Genomic DNA, 18,625 nt, shown 5'->3' with positions numbered 1-18,625 from the left:
AAATTTCTAGTGCATTAGACTCAGATCTAAGGCACCTAGTCTAGAGCAGAGAATCGCAACAGAGCAGCATCTTAAGCTAGTGACACACTGTATAAAACCCTTTTCTTGTGGCTGAAAAGGACGCTGGCTCAGCTACAAGATCTTGGAGAAGGAGTCCGGGAGGGCAAGAGTTAACATCCCCCTGCCCTTAAGGAGAGTCCACATGTACATGTTTAACATTAATAAATTGTTCTGTGCACACTTGCGTTCACAAAGAGGTGAACAGGAGCCCAAATACTTTCATGTGGCAAGCAGGATTATTATTATTATTATTATTATTATTATTATTATTATTTTGTTGAACGTTAAGAACATTGCTACTAGCAATATATCACAGCTTCGAAAGTCTGCATAGAGTAGGGGTATTTAAAATGAGTGTCGTCATAGCAATCCATGGTTAAAAGTAGAAGTTGGCAGGTGTGTCCTTTTTTTGCTTTTCAGAATAACCCTACACTTGCCTATCATGACTGTCTCAGCCCCTAAGTGGTTATTCCCCCTTCCCCCAGAGAAGTAGTCTTCTGGTATATATTAAATCCAAAAGAGAAGCATGGAATAAGCAGTCCTTTGTAAAATTGCCCTGCAACCTTCCTCCTCTTCCCTGGCGGCAGGGCCTAAACATCCAAGATGGTAGGGAGGAAGGCAAGGAGAGACCAAGTGGGTGAGAGAGATGGAGAGCAGGAATAAACAGGCCCCCCACTTAACACAATTTTCACTTGTGGGAACGAGAGCCCAGAATGTGACCCCGTGAAAGTGAGGGGGTGCCTATATGTGGTTTTATGTTGTATTTTTATGCTGTAAACCACCCTCAGACCTATATTCGAAGGGCAGTAGGCAAATGTGATTTTATTATTATTATTATTATTATTATTATTTATTATAACAGAGGGGTCCTCATCTCCCACCCTAACCCAGAGCCCCCCAAAGACCACAGAGAAAAGCAGCTTCTCTCCTCTCCTGCCTCCTCCAATTCTCCTCTCTTTCCCCTTCACTAACACAGAAGAGATGAGTAAAAGGTTTACTGGGTGGTTTTTCCTCTTAGAAAATGCCTGTGTTGAGAGGATGGCAGGCACAATACACATCGAATATAAAGAAACGATGGATACTGATTTAAAAACCAACAAGGAGGATACTTATTCTGATGAGAGTCTGCAAGGAGGAGTCTCAGTCGTGCAGGCAATGCAAAGAAATCCCATTGATCTGAAAGGGAATCTGGGTTTTTCGGGTATTTTTTATTTATTTAACAAAATGTCTGTTTCTGCCTCTCAGCTGCCTCTGCCTAATCTTCCCTTTCCCTTATCTTCTCCCCAACAGCAAATGTCACTCTGGATCCAGACACAGCCCATCCCCAACTCATCCTGTCCAAGGATGGAAAAAGTGTGAGAAGGGGAGACAAAGAGCAAGACCTGCCTGACAACCCTGAGAGATTCAACTGCCAGCCTTGTGTGTTGGGACGTGAGGGATTCACAGCAGGCAGACATTTCTGGGAAGTCAATGTGGGAAGTGGGAAATGGTGGGCTGTGGGGGTTGCCAGGAAGTCTGTGAGGAGAAAGGGCTTCTTCTACTTAAGCCCTGAGGAAGGAGTCTGGGCTGTGGGGAAGTTTGGAGGCAAGTACTCGGCCTGCACCTCCCCTCATTCCTCTCCTCTTTCCCTGAGGGAGAAGCCCAGGAGGATCCGGGTGACTCTGGACTATGAAGGGGGACGTGTGTCTTTTTCTGACGCTGACTCAGGAGCCGCACTCTACACGTTCTCAGGAGCCTCGTTCTCTGGAGAGACCCTCCTCCCTTTCTTTGGTCTGTGCAGGAATAAAACCCACCTCAGTATCTCCTGAGGAGACTAAATCTGCCTCTCAGGCCCAGCAGGAGTTTCTCTCCAGACCAGAGTGACTGATATAAAAAACATTTACCCACCAAGAGCACGTTGGGCAGTTTTTCAAGGGGACCTTTGAGAAGATTCATTCCAGTCAAAATCAGCAGAAATAACAAAACAAAACGGGTTGCTGTCCCTTTGCATTTTCCTTCCTTTTCCCAGAATTCCCTCTGCCCCTTACTTCTTAAAGAGACAGTCACACATTTACAAGTCCCAATAAATAATATTTTCCTCAAACGGGCTCCCTTACCTTCAGTCTTGTTTTCCTTTTGAGATGTCTGATTTGGCAGAGGATGAGACTCTTAACCCCAGGGTTGTGGGTCTGGGCCCCATGTTGGGCAAAGGTGTCTTGCACTGCAGAGGGTGGGACTAGATGATCCTCAGGACCCCTCACAACTCTGCAAAACCTTCCTCTCCCCACAAGACCTTATGCAGCTGAAAAAATTCATGCACCATTGGATTAATAGATGACTAAAAAATGAACCCCTTCACCCACATCAGGCAGGATAGCTCCTTGCTCTGGAGACCTCAGACCGGAAGAAAAAGAAATTGAACAGGGTGTCAGCTTCAAACGCCCTCTGCAAATACAGGCTCACCATCTCCACACATTGTCAGAAGTAAACCTCATTGCATTGAGTGGGGCTTCTGCCAGTTAAATGTGTTTCGAGTGAATGCATTAAAGTTCCTTATTTACAGGCTGGGTTTTGTGTATCGGGGGCATAAATGGGGTGTCCCCTGGATAATGCTGGACTCCAACTCCCGTCCGGCCCATGCAGCATAGCCAGGAGTCAGAGAGGATGGGAAAGGCATTCCGGCAGCTTCCGGAAGGGGCCCCATGGGCTGTGCTGCCCTATACATTATGCAGGGAACCTCCTCTGTGTTCCTCAGCCCCAAAGACACAATGCTCCCCCAAGGAGCGTCATTTCAGCACCAGGTGCATCTGATTTCTCTCCTTGGTTACTAACAGCTGGAACAACAAATGGCTGTGGAATTGACCCCTCTCACAGATCTGGCAGGACTCTCTCTGGCTCCACTATCAGGCCCACTGACTGGTGCTACCTGCTCTCCTTTTCCTGCGTTTCCCATGGGGTGGTGGCACATTTCAGAATAAAGACGCCTTCTCTCCCCCCCCCACCTGCCTGAGGCCCACCTCCCCTTGCTCCATCCCCTATATGATGTTGGCCTCGTTTGTTCGTGTGTCATCGTTCATTTCCCTGTGAGCCTCCACTCACCACGTTGAAGGACACAAAAGTGGACCATTTTTTTTTTCAAAGATATTTTATTATTTTCACATTGAACAACAAAAACACAATACATACACAAATACACAATAAAAAACATAATAAACACATCAAACAAGAACAACAACAAAATAAAAGAAAATTCTGTTCCAACTCTACAGACAGAGACTCTCACCTAAGAGATCTACAGCAAACCTTTTTAGAACTAAAATATCCACCTGATGAAGTTAAACAACAGATCGACAGAGCCAGACTGATACCCAGAGAGAACTTGCTGCAAGACAGACCCGAAAAAGAAAATAACAGAACACCACTAGTCATCACATACAGCTCCCAAGTTAAAACAGTACAACGCATCTTCAGAGATCTACAACCTCTCCTAGACAATGACAGTTCTCTTTCTCAAGCTCTGGGAGGAAGACCCTTCATCGCATACAAACAGCCACCCAATCTCAAACAGCTCCTCACCCACAATAATACAAAAACAGGACTCAACATGGACACTGGTACCAGAGCCTGCAATAAACCCAGATGCCAACTTTGCTGCCACATAAACCCGGATAACACCATTACTGGTCCCAACAACATCAAACACACCATCTCAGGACTATTTAATTGCTCATCTTCCAACATTGTGTATGCAATCAAATGCCAACAGTGCCCTTCAGCTCTCTATATTGGACAAACAGGCCAAACCCTACGCCAAAGGATAAATGGACATAAATCTGATATCAGGAATCACAAGACAGAGAAACCAGTAGGAGAACACTTCAATCTCCCAGGACATTCTATAAAAGATCTCAAAGTAGCTGTCTTAATACAAAGAAATTTCAGAAATAGACTGGAAAGAGAAGTGGCTGAATTGCAACTAATCACCAAACTTAAAACCATGGAGAAACCTGGTTTGAACAAAGACATTGGATTCTTATCTCATTATACATAACAAAGCCATCTTTAGCCATCTCACCCCTTCCCTGCAAGACTAATTGCAGCCGTTTAGAGTCGTCGACAGGTTTTCCACACTTATCAGCCTATCACCCATTCCCACCACCCTTCTGAGTAATACCCCTCCCCACTCCCCCACTATATTTAAGGATCTGGTGACTTCTGTTTCAGTGTATCTGAAGAAGTGTGCATGCACACGAAAGCTCATACCAGGAACAAACTCAGTTGGTCTCTAAGGTGCTACTAGAAAGAATTTTCGATTTTGTTTTGACTATGGCAGACCAACACGGCTACCCACCTGTAAAAGAAAACTCTGGTTTCTCTTCAGATCGTATAAATCTTTCGCCTTTTACAAAAGTGGACCATTTGGTCCAGCGCCCAAAAGGGGCCACCTAGACACCTGTGGAAAACCTGCAAACCTGTAAGGAGGACCAGAGAGCAAAAGCAACCTTGCCCCCCCCCACAGCCTCCAGCAACCAATCTTTACAATCATGGTTGCCAACTTGAATAAAAATATATTTTGGCGGGGGGAGCTGATAAGCCCTAACGGCCTCCACCTTCAACTTGGTTTTATCTCTTGCCCTCGGTCACCTCCAGCACCTTCCCATGCTCCTTGGCGGTGGAACACACCCCTTGCCCCGGGCACCCTGAGCTGGGGGTCCTGCCCGCTGCCCACCCCCACTGCTGACAGGCAACACCATGCTGAGAGCAGCAGGAAAGCTGTGCAGCACCAGGCAAGCGAAGGGTTGCAGCTGCTGCCAACACACAAGAAATGCACACATGAGACTGTGCCCTCTCCTACGGGGATCCGGCCGTCAGCAGTTATCAGAGGGAACCCCCTGCAGCACAGAGAGGAGCAGGAAACTAAGCTGCTTTTGAATGTTCTGGACCTGAGCGGGATGCTGGTGGCCTCTAGCTTGTCTGCCCCCTTTTCTCTCTCTATGGGCCCCATGTGGGGCCTAGAGACACTCTGGGGAAATGTGTCCCTAGATGCCTGCACACCACTTTGCAGCCCCTTCCACACCATCCTCGGTTAGAAAAGCTACCCTCATTACAAAAGGGAAGGGCAAAAGGCCTGGGCAGGCACCAAGGGGCTGCATGGGGTTCTCATGGGGCCACATTGACTACCCCAGGTATAAGTTGACTCGAGTGGCCATTTTGCCTAGAATGAACAACGCCCCCCCCCAAAAAAAACCCGCAAATGTTGTTGGCTTTATCCCTGACACATTTCTTTTGCATTGGCAGTCAGAATGCAGAAAAACAATGGGAGCAACAAGCATGTTCAGGAATGCTGTTTGAAGGTGCACAACACAGTGTGACTTTAAATGACACTATGGATGAGACATCAGGGCTTAGATTGAACCAGGCGTGGAGAAAGTCTCTTGGCCGCCCGGGGCGGCAGCACAGAGGCACCCCCCTGGGGGTGGCGTGACGTCACAACGTTGGACGGACTGCGCATGTGCGGAAATGCCGCACATACCCTGTCCGGCCGGGTGCCGGGTGGCGGGGCTAAGTTTGGGGAGGGGCCGCCACGTGTCACCTCCCCTCCCCTGGAACTCAAGGCACCCTGCCCTTCCTACGCCACTGGATGGAACCCTTTTTAAAGTAGGCCATAATGGAAATAGGCATACATGGAACTCAGCAAATGCCAACATTGCATGAGTTTGCAGAGCAGAGAGAGAGAAACCAATAAGAGTTATTCAATCACTGCGTCTCAGAGCTGCCTTGGGCTCTTCCGCAACTGTCACCTGGTAACAGTCACTTCATCAAGCTCCTTGCACTGTTTCTACCCCAACTGGTCATTATAACTTTAAGAACTAGTACCTAAGCTTGTTCCTTTCCTCCTCCCTCCCCATTCCCCTTTCCTTTTATGTCACCTATTTTAGCTTGTTTTTCATTCATCTATAAAACTTCATTCGTATTTCCTCACAAACAGATGCCTGTGTTCCAAGAAAGTGGTTTGAGGAGCAGGTTCACACTAAATCAAGCCTTGCTGCTACCAGCAAGTTTTCAAACCGTAGTGATGTGGGGTGCAGCAGAGAAACAAACTGCTAAGACTGTTGGAAACACATCTTAAATTATGGCAAGGTGTTGTGAGCAGGTGCTAGCAACGTGGGTACCTACTAGTGCTGGTGAAATCGCTTATTGCCCCTCACCCCACTTTTTATCCCCCAAACAGCTCTGTGAGGTTGACTGGTATTAGGAACAGCAAGTGGTCCAGGGGACTCTCAATTCCTAAAGCTAAAAAGGAACTTGAACCCAACTCTTCCCCAAGCCTCACTGGTTTGTTTGTTTTTTTAAAGAGCTTTAAAAAGCCCCCCCCCCCAAAAAAGCTCAACTCTGTCCCTATATTATCTTTAGACATAGTCTTGGGTTCTATCCTGCACCACAGAGAACTAGTAGACTTTTTACTGACTGTAGTACAATTAGTGATAGCTCAGTAATGGGCTATAGAAATGTCTAACCAGATAAAGGAGGGCAATTAAAGTCAGAATGGAAAGTAACACCTTGCACAATGAGAATCTTATCTTTTTTATATAATAGCACAGGTCCAATTGTGAGTTGTCATGGAAAAGAACCTTTTCCTGCTAGCCAAAGGAGACTACTTAGTTGTGTATGTGCAATTTACACTTGAAGTGTTCTTAATATGTACAAAACAACCTGCTGGGGGATGTGGATGAGGTTAGCCCTTTCTCTCCCTACCACGGTCCCACTTCAAATATTTTAAGCTGCTGTGAGTATTTCAAGGAAAGCAAAAGGCAACACTTGTGCGCTTCCCGGAAGTGTACGATTGGCCGATTTGGGGAACAGGACTGTGGGAGAGATGGGCCCTTTGGTCTGAGCTGGCAAGCTGCTTCTTCTGCTCTGGCTAGAGATAAATTTGGGAGGCAAGAGAGCTTTTGTGAGCCATGAGCCTCCAGGTGCAAAAGCAGTCTACCTCTAAAAACCAGCAGTTGAGGGCGGGAGGGGAACAGGGAAGAAGGGCAGCAGCTTCTGGTCTTCCCAAAGGTACTTGATTGGACACAGCAGGACTGGGTGGATCTTTGGCGTAATCCAACAGGGCTCTTAAGTTTTCTCGCACCTGGTGTTGGACACACAGTTTCGAGTGCTTGTCCCATACATTACAGGCTGAGTCAGGAGTAAGGAACCTTTTCCAGCCTCATGTTCCTTTCTAGGCAAGCTTCTGGGCTCCACCTGCCAGTTGTAGCTGAGGCCGGAAGCAAACGAGGCTGGTGTGGCAAATTCACATTTTTTCCTTTGTACAATAAGCTAGTTTCTCCACACACTACTGAACCCTTATTTTGCTCCCTTTCCAGAGGCAGTTTGGGGTACATGTTCCCTGTCCAGCAGAAACTCTCCAGAAGGGTGTGGAGTGAGGCTGGTGTTGGTCTAGAGAGACTCCCAAGGGCCACATAATGGGGCCTCAGGGGCCACATTTATCCCATGGATTGCAAGAAGATCAAACCTATCCATTCTTAAGGAAATCAGCCCTGAGTGCTCACTGGAAGGACAGATCCTGAAGCTGAGGCTCCAATACTTTGGCCACCTCATGAGAAGAGAAGTCTCCCTGGAAAAGACCCTGATGTTGGGAAAGATGGAGGGCATAAGGAGAAGGGGACGACAGAGGATGAGATGGTTGGACAGTGTTCTCAAAGCTACCAACATGAATCTGACCAAACTGCGGGAGGCAGTGGAAGACAGGAGTGCCTGGCGTGCTCTGGTCCATGGAGTCACAACTAAACAACAACAACAACAACAACAACAACAACAACAACAAGTATAGGTTTTGCTGACTTGATAGGTGGCACTGTGTAAAAAGGTAAAGGGACCCCTGACCATTAGGTCCAGTCGTGTCCGACTCTGGGGTTGTGGCGCTCATCTCGCTTTACTGGCCGAGGGAGCCGGCGTACAGCTTCCGGGTCATGTGGCCAGCATGACTAAACCGCTTCTGGCGAACCAGAGCAGCGCACGGAAACGCCGTTTACCTTCCTGCTGTGTAGCCACAGACATTTTGACAGGTTTTCGATTTTTTTTTTCCTTTTGCAAGACAGTAGGTACCATAAAGAAGACTGATCGCCCAAGAATTTATGCTTTTGAATTATGGTGCTGGAGGAGACTCTTGAGAGTCCCATGGACTGCAAAAAGATCAAACTTATCCATCCTTAAAGAAATCAGCCCTGAGTGCTCACTGGAAGGACAGATCCTGAAGTTGAGGCTCCAGTACTTTGGCCACCTCATGAGAAGAGAAGACTCCCTGGAAAAGACCCTGATGTTGGGAAAGATGGAGGGCACAAGGAGAAGGGGACGACAGAGGATGAGATGGTTGGACAGTGTTCTCGAAGCTACTAACATGAGTTTGACCAAACTGCGAGAGGCAGTGAAGGATAGGCGTGTCTGGCGTGCTCTGGTCCATGGGGTCACGAAGAGTCGGACACGACTGAACGACTGAACAACAACAGGTATATTTTACACTATACAAAGTTACATTTAGTAGGGAGATAACATAAAAGTAACATTAAAGAAAGTAACATTAGTACCAAGACGGTGAACACAATTATAATATCTCACAGTGGCTGGAAAAGGAAGCAATACAGCAGATTGATTATACAGTGGTTTTGAGCATCACAGGGTGCAATGAAGGGGTGGCAGACAAGTGGTGAGACTTAATTTTTAGCAAATATTTATTCCTTTATTGATACAGAGGGAAAGAAATCTTTATTCAATTTAAAATTCTTACATCACAATCAAAAAGCATTCGCTGCTCCTTGAGAAAACATTCAGTAACTGTGAAGACCTGGGGACATTTTTTTAAAAATAAAAAAATAAAGATCACGTGATCACTGAGTCATTTCCAGGAAAGGAAACGCCCAGTGGCTGAAAACAGAGAAAGTGAAACTTAACTCGGGTCTTTGGCGCGAAAGAGCCATGGCTGCTTCTGGGAGTCACATCCAGCGTCTCCGTGATGAAGCCACTTGCTCCATCTGCCTGGATTACTTCAAGGATCCAGTCACCAGCCCAGAGTGTGGGCACAGCTACTGCCGATCCTGCTTGATCCAGTGCTGGGGGGAATCGGAGGCAGAGGCTTCCTGCCCTCAGTGCAGAGAAAGAGTTCAGAGAAGGAACCTCATCCCCAACTGGCAACTGGCTAACGTGGTAGAAATAGCCCAGAATCTCAGCCTTCAAGAAGGAAAGGAGGAAGGAGGGAAAGGAGGAGTCTGTGTGAAGCACCAGGAGCCCCTGAAACTCTTTTGTAAGGAGGATGAAGCCCTCATCTGCCTGGTGTGTGACAGATCCAAGGAGCACAAAGAGCACCAGGTGATTCCTCTAGAGGAGGCTTCCGAGGAGTACAAGGTAGGAGATCCCCGGATCTTGAGTGGGAGAAATAGCTGTGGATTCTTCTTGGGAGGTTTTCTTTTTAATTCTCAGGTCCAAAGTAAACATGGCATGAATTGGTGGTTGTTTATTATGTAAAAAGCAGCCCAGGGGAAGCCTGAGGGCTCCTGGGATGGCTGGGAGGGGGGAGTTGAAGTCTTTCTCTCTGCCAGGGGGACAAAGGGATCTTCCCTTGAAATACTCACAGCAGCTTCAAAGATTTGAGTTGGGACTGTGGCAGGGAGAGAAAGGGTTAACCTCATCCACATCCCCCAGCAAGGTTGCTTTGTACATATGAAGAACACTGCAAATGTAAATTGCACATACACAACTAAGTACATGTCTCCTTTGGCTAGCAGGATACCTCCTCAATGCCCTACAAAGCAGAGAGCAGCAAGGGGTCAGCTGCAGGGGGGGGGGGCGGTAACCAGGAATTGACCAAATGGTGCAGGATCCCCCCCACCAAAGTATCTGTTGGAAGCAGATTTTCGAGTGGGGGTGGAAACGCCTACTGGTGGGTAGCACGCTTATTCTGGGGGTGCTGTGGGGCTTGTGCGCTGAGGTTTCAGTTGGGGGGGGGGGGGCTGAGGATCTCCTCCCATCCCAAATGGCAAAGGACTCCGTGGTTCAGAGTAGCATCTGCAAAGACTAGGGGAAAAGATGGCTTTGCCATGACAACTCAGAATTGGACTTGTGCTATTATATAAAAAAGATAAAATTCTAATTCTGCTTCAGAAGAAACTTTAAAAAAATGCGTTTTAATCCCTTTAAAAATTCACTTCTTCTACTACAGAGGTGCAAAAACGCTCCTGTGCCATGCAATGTCAATAACGGATTAGCCCTAAGATGGGAGATTCATTACACTCTGGCTTTGTTGTTGTTCAGTCGTTCAGTCGTGTCCGACTCTTCGTGACCCCATGGACCAGAGCACGCCAGGCACGCCTATCCTTCACTGCCTCTCGTACTTTGGCCAAACTCATGTTAGTAGTTTCGAGAACACTGTCCAACCATCTCATCCTCTGTCGTCCCCTTCTCCTTGTGCCCTCCATCTTTTCTAACATCAGGGTCTTTTCTAGGGAGTCTTCTCTTCTCATGAGGTGGCCAAAGTACTGGAGTCTCAACTTCAGGATCTGTCCTTCTAGTGAGCACTCAGGGCTGATTTCTTTGAGAATGGATAGGTTTGATCTTCTTGCAGTCCATGGGACTCTCAAGAGTCTCCTCCAGCACCATAATTCAAAAGCATCAATTCTACGGCGATCAGCCTTCTTGATGGTCCAGCTCTCACTTCCGTACATTACTACTGGGAAAACCATAGCTTTAACTATACGGACCTTTGTCGGCAAGGTGATGTCTTTGCTTTTTAAGATGCTGTCTAGGTTTGTCATTGCTTTTCTCCCAAGAAGCAGGCGTCTTCTAATTTCGTGACTGCTGTCACCATCTGCAGTGATCATGGAACCCATGAAAGTGAAATCTCTCACTGCCTCCATTTTTTCCCTTTCTATTTGCCAGGAGGTGATGGGACCAGTGGCCATGATCTTAGTTTTTTTGATGTTGAGCTTCAGACCATATTTTGCGCTCTCCTCTTTCACCGTCATTAAAAGGTTCTTTAATTCCTCCTCACTTTCTGCCATCAAGGTAGTATCATCAGCATATCTGAGGTTGTTGATATTTTTTCCGGCAATCTTAATTCCGGTTTGGGATTCATCCAGTTCAGCCTTTCGCATGATGAATTCTGCATATAAGTTAAATAAGCAGGGGGACAATATACAGCCTTGTCATACTCCTTTCCCAATTTTGAACCAATCAGTTGTTCCATATCCAGTTCTAACTGTAGCTTCTTGTCCCACATAGAGATTTCTCAGGAGACAAATGAGGTGATTCGGCACTCCCATTTCTTTCAGAACTTGCCATAGTTTGCTGTGGTTGACACAGTCAAATGCTTTTGCGTAGTCAATGAAGCAGAAGTAGATGTTTTCTGGAACTCTCTAGCTTTCTCCATAATCCAGCGCATGTTTGCAATTTGGTCTCTGGTTCCTCTGCCCCTTCGAAATCCAGCTTGCACTTCTGGGAGTTCTCGGTCCGCATACTGCTTAAGCCTGCCTTGTAGAATTTTAAGCATAACCTTGCTAGCATGTGAAATGAGTGCAATTTTGTGGTAGCAAGCCACTCCAGTATCCCTGCCAAGAAAACTCCATGGACAAAGACAACACTCTGGCTTAGTAAGAGTTAATCCACCTCCAACTTAACTGACAGTGCATCCTTTAGGGGCGGGGCGGTTCCTGGTTTAAAAAGGAGGGAACAGTTGCAATGGGGGAGAGTGGGGAGCTTAGAGTGGAAAGAAAAAAGAAGAAAGGTGTGGGGGCCAGGATAGTGGGTATTTTGGTTAGGTAACTTGAAGTAAAAGTTCAATGGAATTGATGTATAACTGCAACTAAGATTGTAACCTTATGAATCTTTAAAAACTATGTTTGGAAAAAAAATCCATCCTTGTTGTGCCTACAAAAATGGTCTTAGTTGTTCTAGCAGTGTATCAAAACTCAAAGAGGTGAAGACTCAAGAGAGGGTAAAACTTGCCTAAGAAAAAGAGGATAATTTGTGTCCTAGAGTCACACCGAAGGGTCAATGGGGGTGAAAACCTAGAGTGCCACAAATTTGCCAGGGTGGTAACAGTGGGGATCCGTGCTGAGGGAGGCCCTTTACTGTAGGTCAGAGGTTGTTCATTCAAATAGCCTTGATGGGTTATAATAATAGGCCACTAGAGCTGTTTAAAATAAGGACGGAAAGATTTGAGGATGAATTGCTTCACCCCTGGACTTCCTTCGTCTTTCAAATTTATTAAAATAATAAATTTGTTTCAAATTTATTGAAAGCGTCGGGGATTCATCGCAGCCGTGTTGGTCTGCCATAGTCAAAACAAAATAAAAAATAAAAAAATCCTTCCAGTAGTACCTTAGAGACCAACTAAGATTGTTCTTGGTATGAGCTTTCATGCACACTTCTTCAGGTACACTTAAACAGAAGTCACCAGAGCCTTATATATATAGTGAGAGGGTGGGGAGGGGTATTACTCAGAAGGGTGGTGGGAATGGGTGATTGGCTGATAGGTGTGGTAAACCTGTTGACGGGTGTTAACGACTGCAATTGGTCTTACAGGAAAAAGCAAGGGGTGAGATGGCTAAAAATAACTTTGTCATGTATAATGAGATAAGAATCCAATGTCTTTGTTCAGACCAGGTCTCTCCATGGTTTTAAGTTTAATTCCATGAAATAGCAATAATAATGAAATGAAGCTGGCCCCTTTGAACTTGTGGGGTGACCAGACAGCAATATTCTGATTGAAGGAGCTGCTTAGGTGGATTCTGGCTGCAGCAAAAACTTCTTTGGCGCAGAAATGGAAGAAGCTGCAGCACTTAAATCTCCCCTGGTGGTCCAAGCACATGTGGGCTCTGGCTACTGCAGAGAAGATAACTGACAAGTAGCAGAAAATCTGAATTGCCATCTGGCCCAATTAAGTGGCAAAGCTGTGGGGTCAAGAGGAAGGGTGGAAAAGCCCCAGGCTTGCAGAAGACGGGTTTTGGAATGGGTGAAGTTTTGAGAAGCGCTGCTCTATCTCTAACCTCTTGGGCTGACCTCACTATCTCTTTGATGCTCAACTTATGCATCCCAGGTTGGATCCGATTCCTGCCTCACCCCTTCCTCCCTCCCTCCTCCTCCTCCTCCTCCTCCTCCTCCTCCTCCTCTTCCCACGTCTCCCTGGGACCTCAAAATGAGAATTCAGGCTGGGACTTTCCTCGGAGAAGACAAAGGAGCAAGCATGGCTTCCTTTGGTCTTCTCCAGACTAGTTAAAACAAAATAGAAAATTCTTTCCAGTAGCACCTTAGAGACCAACTGAGTTTGTTCTTGGTATGAGCTTTTGTGTGCATGCACACTTCTTCAGATACAGTGTGTATTTGTGAGGAGGCACCCCACTTTGGGGCAGCCCAGAGACCAAGAGGACTCCTAAGGAGGACTCCTAAGGAGAGGAGAGAGGAGAGGAGGCTGAGAGAGCACTCTGTAGGGGAGACTGTTCGAGAAAGGGTGAGGGGCTGCAAGCTCTGCAAGCAAGGGGGGACCCAACTGGGATCCTGAGCCCCACAGGGGTGCCACAGACAAAATGTAGTTGGTCGAGGGAGTCATGGGCCCAAAAAGGTTGAAAACCTCTAGACCTTTATTTCCTCCAGTAAACTACTATGCATATTATAGCAAGGCCACTGAGCCCAAGAAGCCAGTGTAATATTCATCTCCTCTCTTTGTGTCTCAATCAAACCTGAGTTTTTCCTTTATTCTTTAGGGAGAGATCTGTAACCACCTGGAGATTCTGAGGAAAGAGAGAGAGGAAATTCTGGCCTATCAAGCAGACCTGGACAAGGAAAGCAAAGACCTCCTGGTAAGAGTCTCTATTGTTACTAGTGAGGGAACAAGCACTTGAAGAATCGAGTCAGGACTGAGGAGGGATGGGGAAATCTGCATTTTCAGCTTCTCCTCATTTCTCCTTTTTCCATCTCTGTTTGTTTATTTGTTTATTATTCTGAAAATGAATCAAATGCTAGGGTAGCTACTTCCTTGTATAAATATTTTTATATGTACTTTACCCTCATAAATACATTTTTTGTGAACATTACCTGGCTGGGTCAACCTTGAACAACTCAGAGCTGTGAATTTCAAAGGATTGCTCTGTTTTGGTCTCCATTAGGTAAATTCACCCCTTTGAATGCAGCTAATTTAAGTTTACAATGCTACCTTTAGTGACGAACTTAATTCGTTCTGGAGGTCCGTTCTTAACCTGAAACTGTTCTTAACTAGAGGTGTACTTTCACTAATGGGGCCTCTTGCTGCCATTGCTCCGCCAGCACACGATTTCTGTTCTCATCCTGGGGCAAAGTTCTCAACTCGATGTAACTTCCAGGTTAGCAGAATTTGTAACCTGAAGGGTTTGTAACTCGAGGTACCACTGTATTTCCCATTGTCGTTTATTATGTGAATAGGAGTCAAGGAGAAGCCCCAGCTGAGAGGGTGGAAGCAGTTCAATTCAAATCCTGTTTTATCATAAATATTACTAAACAGTTGTCTTTCTAAATGTGCGCTGTTGCTCATCTTTAGGAAATTCAGGGAGCTATCAGGATAAACACTGCACTTTCTCCTCACCCTCCTCTGTTTCTGTTGCCTTCCTACACGTAAACGGCCCCAGTCTAAACTGAGGGGTCTTTTAAGGCCATTGATGATCTCTGAACAGCTATGAAGTCTGGTTATGCCATGACCCAAAACATGCAGGGAATATCCTGTGGGGATGTTTAGGGAGGCAGGAGAGGATATATTATTTTATTATATCCTTCCTAACTTGCGCTGGCAAGTTCTATAACTTAGCAGAGTTGTTAAACAACCCCCCTTTTAAATCACACAGCGGATTCCTGGTTTCCCTTTTTTATGTCCCTCCTTAAAGAATAGACGTGACCATCTGATTAAAGTTAACATAAAAATAGTTTACTTACAATCATCCAGTTCACAATAAGATCCCTGAAGGCAGACTTAATTTACAGAACAACGTATAACTTAATTTACAGAACAACGTATAACTATGTGAACTATCCCATAAGGGAAATAGTTACAAGTGACTGTGACTGAGCAGTCACTTCTCCTAACTCTTAGGAACACACAGTGGAGAACACACAGAGCAGAACATGGAGGCCATGTGCTCCTTTACCAAGAACAGGCCACACCCACATCAGGTCACATGCAAAGGAAGTCTGTCTCTCAGGAGAAACTAGCAAGTTTTCTCCTGAGTGATACAAAGCATTCATCAGCATGTCTTTAAGCAGCATGTCTTTAAGCAGAGGTCTTTAAGCAGAGGCTTGACAGTCATCTGTCAGGAATGCTTTGATGGTGTTTCCTGCTTGGCAGGGGGTTGGACTGGATGGCCCTGGTGGTCTCTTCCAACTCTATGATTCTATGATTCTATGATTCTATGATTCTATGATTCTATGTGCATTGTAGGAATGTTTTTCATCCCACATATCCATGGCTAGGGGAAAAAAATACTCCTTTCTTTAGGTTTTAGCTCTCTGCGAAATAGAAGTAAACAGAAACTACTATGGAGAGGGCTTCCCCTCAAAATAGATGTTTACTTCTTTAGTAACTGGAGGTTTCATCTCTTTGAAAAATCAGAAGTGCCCTCCCTGTGGAATTCTCATAATTCTCTTCCTGATGTTCTGAAAACTGACCATCTTCCACACTCAGACCTCCTCTTTTCTTGCAGAAATTGCCAGAAACGGAGAGGCTGAAGACTGTGCAGAAGTTCAGAGAACTGCGCCAGTTCCTGGAAGAACAAGAGAAACATCGGCTGAATCAAGTGGAAGAGGTAGAGAAGGAGATTGCAGGGAGAAGGGATGAGCAGCTGGCCAGACTCTCCAGGAAACTCTCCTCTCTTGAGAAGATCATCCAGGAGATGGAGGAAAAGTGTCAGCAGCCAGCGAGTGAACTTCTGCAGGTAAGACGGTGGCAGGAACAGCCCAAGGCTCCAGGAAAAGGCTGCCTCCCATCCTTTATGTGCCCCTTTCATTTATACAAGGAGTGCAGGGACTCAGATGATGGAGCCTCTAGTCAGGTTTGTAATGGACAGGAAGACCCAAGAGACCCGGGATGCTTAACTCACCTGAATGCAGACTAGAGATTATTCTGTGTTATTGATGGAAGGGGAGGTGGTTTTCTGCTCTATGCTGAAGATTTGTCTCTGAATGCCTTTCAGCTGTGATGGGCTTCGCCTAGGATGCATTCAGGCCTCCTTCCGACATGAGCCAGTCTCTTGACCAAGCTTCTCTTCCTGTTCCCCCCACAACTTCTGGGTTGATCCCTTTCCCCATGGATACAGATTGGCTCAAAATAGTGCTCAGTCACAGTGACCAAAGAGCAAGACAAAGGGACTCATCCAGACTCCTACTTGTCCCACCCCTTCCCTCCAGGAAAACTCACTGTTTACTGCTGAATGAGAGCAAACATCAGCCAGGTTTTCTCTGGATTGACCTTTGGTTTGATGTTGCACTAAGGAGCAGGTTTTTCCTGAGGGAAAGAGGCAGGGCAAAGGCAAAACTACTTGGACTCGTGTTTTCTGGGCACAGGAAAAGCAGAAGTGTGGAGGAGCCCAAAGAAACACTGAGCTGTTTTATTGCCCCTTTGGAGGCATTTTATGCTGCAGGTGCTTTTTTTTTTTACTTCCCAATGGAAAATAGAATTTGAAATTTGGGGATTTCTATGGAAGACAATTTGGGATAGTGCCCTGGCAGGATTATCCTGTAGGTTTACGTATGTCTGAATTGCACAATGAAAACTGGATTAAAGTTATTAAATTATAATCTAAGACTAGAGTTGGTGTGAATCCACAAACATGAAATTACCCTAAAATGTTGGTGGGTGTACATAAGGATTTTATACAATAATGGCAAACTGATGTGGAAATGTGGACTACTTGATATCAGAACAATTAATAATTTCAGATTGGAAAAATAAAAGCTGTGAGAAATGAAAACTGGTTGATTCCACCATCCTTACCCAAAACCTTGGTATGTGCCAGGCAGACTGACATCCGAGGGCCAGGCTGTTTCTCCACTCTGAGGGGGTCTGAGGGGGTCTTCCTAGTGTGGCCTGTGGTGTGCAGTGAATTCCCTTCTCTTTTCTCCTCTAGGATGTGAGAAGCACCTTGCAGAGGTAAGTGGATCTGGCTCATTCCCATTAGCATCTCTCCATGAGGCTGGGATGCAAGAACCTCAAACATGGATCTCCAGAGGCTGCAGGGGGGAGACTGTAGGACTCACTCTCTGCAGCATCTCACAGGCAAAAGCAGGGCCCCCTCTTTAGAACTTGTAGCCCCCCCAATTCTCCTTCCAAGGTTCAAAGTCAACTGTCTCCTCCCTCCCTCCCCACATCACTTCACACAGGGATAGGGGCTCTTTTCTTTATCTTGCACTTTCTCTTCATTTACTTTTTGGTAATTTGAAACATCTAGGAGAGAAAGTGCCAAAGATGCTTGGGAAGAGCTTAGGATGTGGCAATAGATTTCCATGTCCAACTAGAAACCCCCCAGCTCTGGTAACTCAGCCCCTTTGAGGCACTTAGGGAGGGAAGGTCTGCTGGTCTAGAATGGATGGGTTCTTTTTCTTAGGAGCCTTTCCAACATGAGAGGCTGCGGGTGGTCTGGAGTGGGGGGGGGGGAGTCTGGTTGTTTCCTGCCTCTGGAGGGAGAGTCCCATGGAGCATGCGGTTGTGCCCTTCCTGGGTGAGAGAGGGGAGCAGGAAGGGTTTAAGTTGTTCTCCTTGACCTCATGGCAGCTTTGGGCATCACTCACATCCTCTGGAGTGGCTGAGGGAGGACGGGATTGCAGACACCCCAATTCAGGGGTTTGGTTCTTACATCCTGGGACCTTCCCAGAAAGTTGTTATGGGGCAGCATCGTTGGAAGCCATGGGAGCCTTCTGGTGGTATCGCATAGGGTTACATCTTGTCCCTTGTGCTGTTTAGCATCCTTACGAAGCCACTGACAGCTGTCCTCAGTGATTTTTTGACTGAGGTCTCCCCAATTTGTGGTGGACACCCAGCTTTATCCCGCTTTTCCATCTCAGTCAGGGCAGGAAGTTGAAATGCTAGACCGGGGCTTGGAGCTGGGTGTCAACAGATGAAGCTGAATCCTGAAAATGACCTGTTGGGATATGAACGTCAACTTTGTTCATGTCATTGAGATCTCCTGCAATAATTTGGGAGACAGTGCCACAATGGGACCATTAATTGTTTTCCTTTTCACCAGGTATGAGAAAAGAGAGCATCCAGAGAAGCCACTGGCTTTCCCTCCAGAGCTCAGGAACAGGATCTTGGAATCCTGTGATCTAAATCACCTTGTGGAGGATGCAATGAAACAATGGAAAGGTAATGAAAAATGGTTGCTAGGATTTCACACTGGGAATTCTATTACTTCTTCAGAACTGAACATGCCAGGCTCTTATTGCATGGAATTGAGTAACCCCAGGATACCTTCCTTCTTGGTGCTCCAGCCTTCATTTCCCGCCCCCAGAATGGCCTATGTTGTGCTTCTGTTTACAATTCTCTGGAACCTCCGTTTCCTTGTGGTTCCGTCTG

General features: G+C 46.2%; 2 protein-coding genes across 2 annotated transcripts in view; both read left to right on the top strand.

The window, feature by feature from the left end:
* LOC117042454 (zinc finger protein RFP-like) overlaps window positions 1-2,030 on the top strand; it is a 34,152-nt gene extending 32,122 nt beyond the window's left edge. Inside the window, exon 15 of the mRNA XM_033141999.1 lies at window positions 1,351-2,030. Within this exon, the coding sequence (XP_032997890.1) occupies window positions 1,351-1,868 (518 nt within the window). The 3' untranslated portion in view covers window positions 1,869-2,030. The remainder of the gene's footprint in view (window positions 1-1,350) is intronic.
* A 6,983-nt stretch (window positions 2,031-9,013) lies between these two features.
* LOC117042453 (E3 ubiquitin-protein ligase TRIM7-like) overlaps window positions 9,014-18,625 on the top strand; it is a 30,128-nt gene continuing 20,516 nt past the window's right edge. The window contains exons 1-4 of the mRNA XM_033141998.1: window positions 9,014-9,444; window positions 13,797-13,892; window positions 15,759-15,989; window positions 17,181-17,203. Of these exons, the coding sequence (XP_032997889.1) occupies window positions 9,019-9,444; window positions 13,797-13,892; window positions 15,759-15,989; window positions 17,181-17,203 (776 nt within the window). The 5' untranslated portion in view covers window positions 9,014-9,018. The remainder of the gene's footprint in view (window positions 9,445-13,796; window positions 13,893-15,758; window positions 15,990-17,180; window positions 17,204-18,625) is intronic.

This window comes from Lacerta agilis, chromosome 2, assembly GCF_009819535.1.
Source record: "Lacerta agilis isolate rLacAgi1 chromosome 2, rLacAgi1.pri, whole genome shotgun sequence".
NCBI lineage: Eukaryota > Metazoa > Chordata > Lepidosauria > Squamata > Lacertidae > Lacerta > Lacerta agilis.
This window is presented reverse-complemented; position numbering and strand designations above follow the sequence as displayed.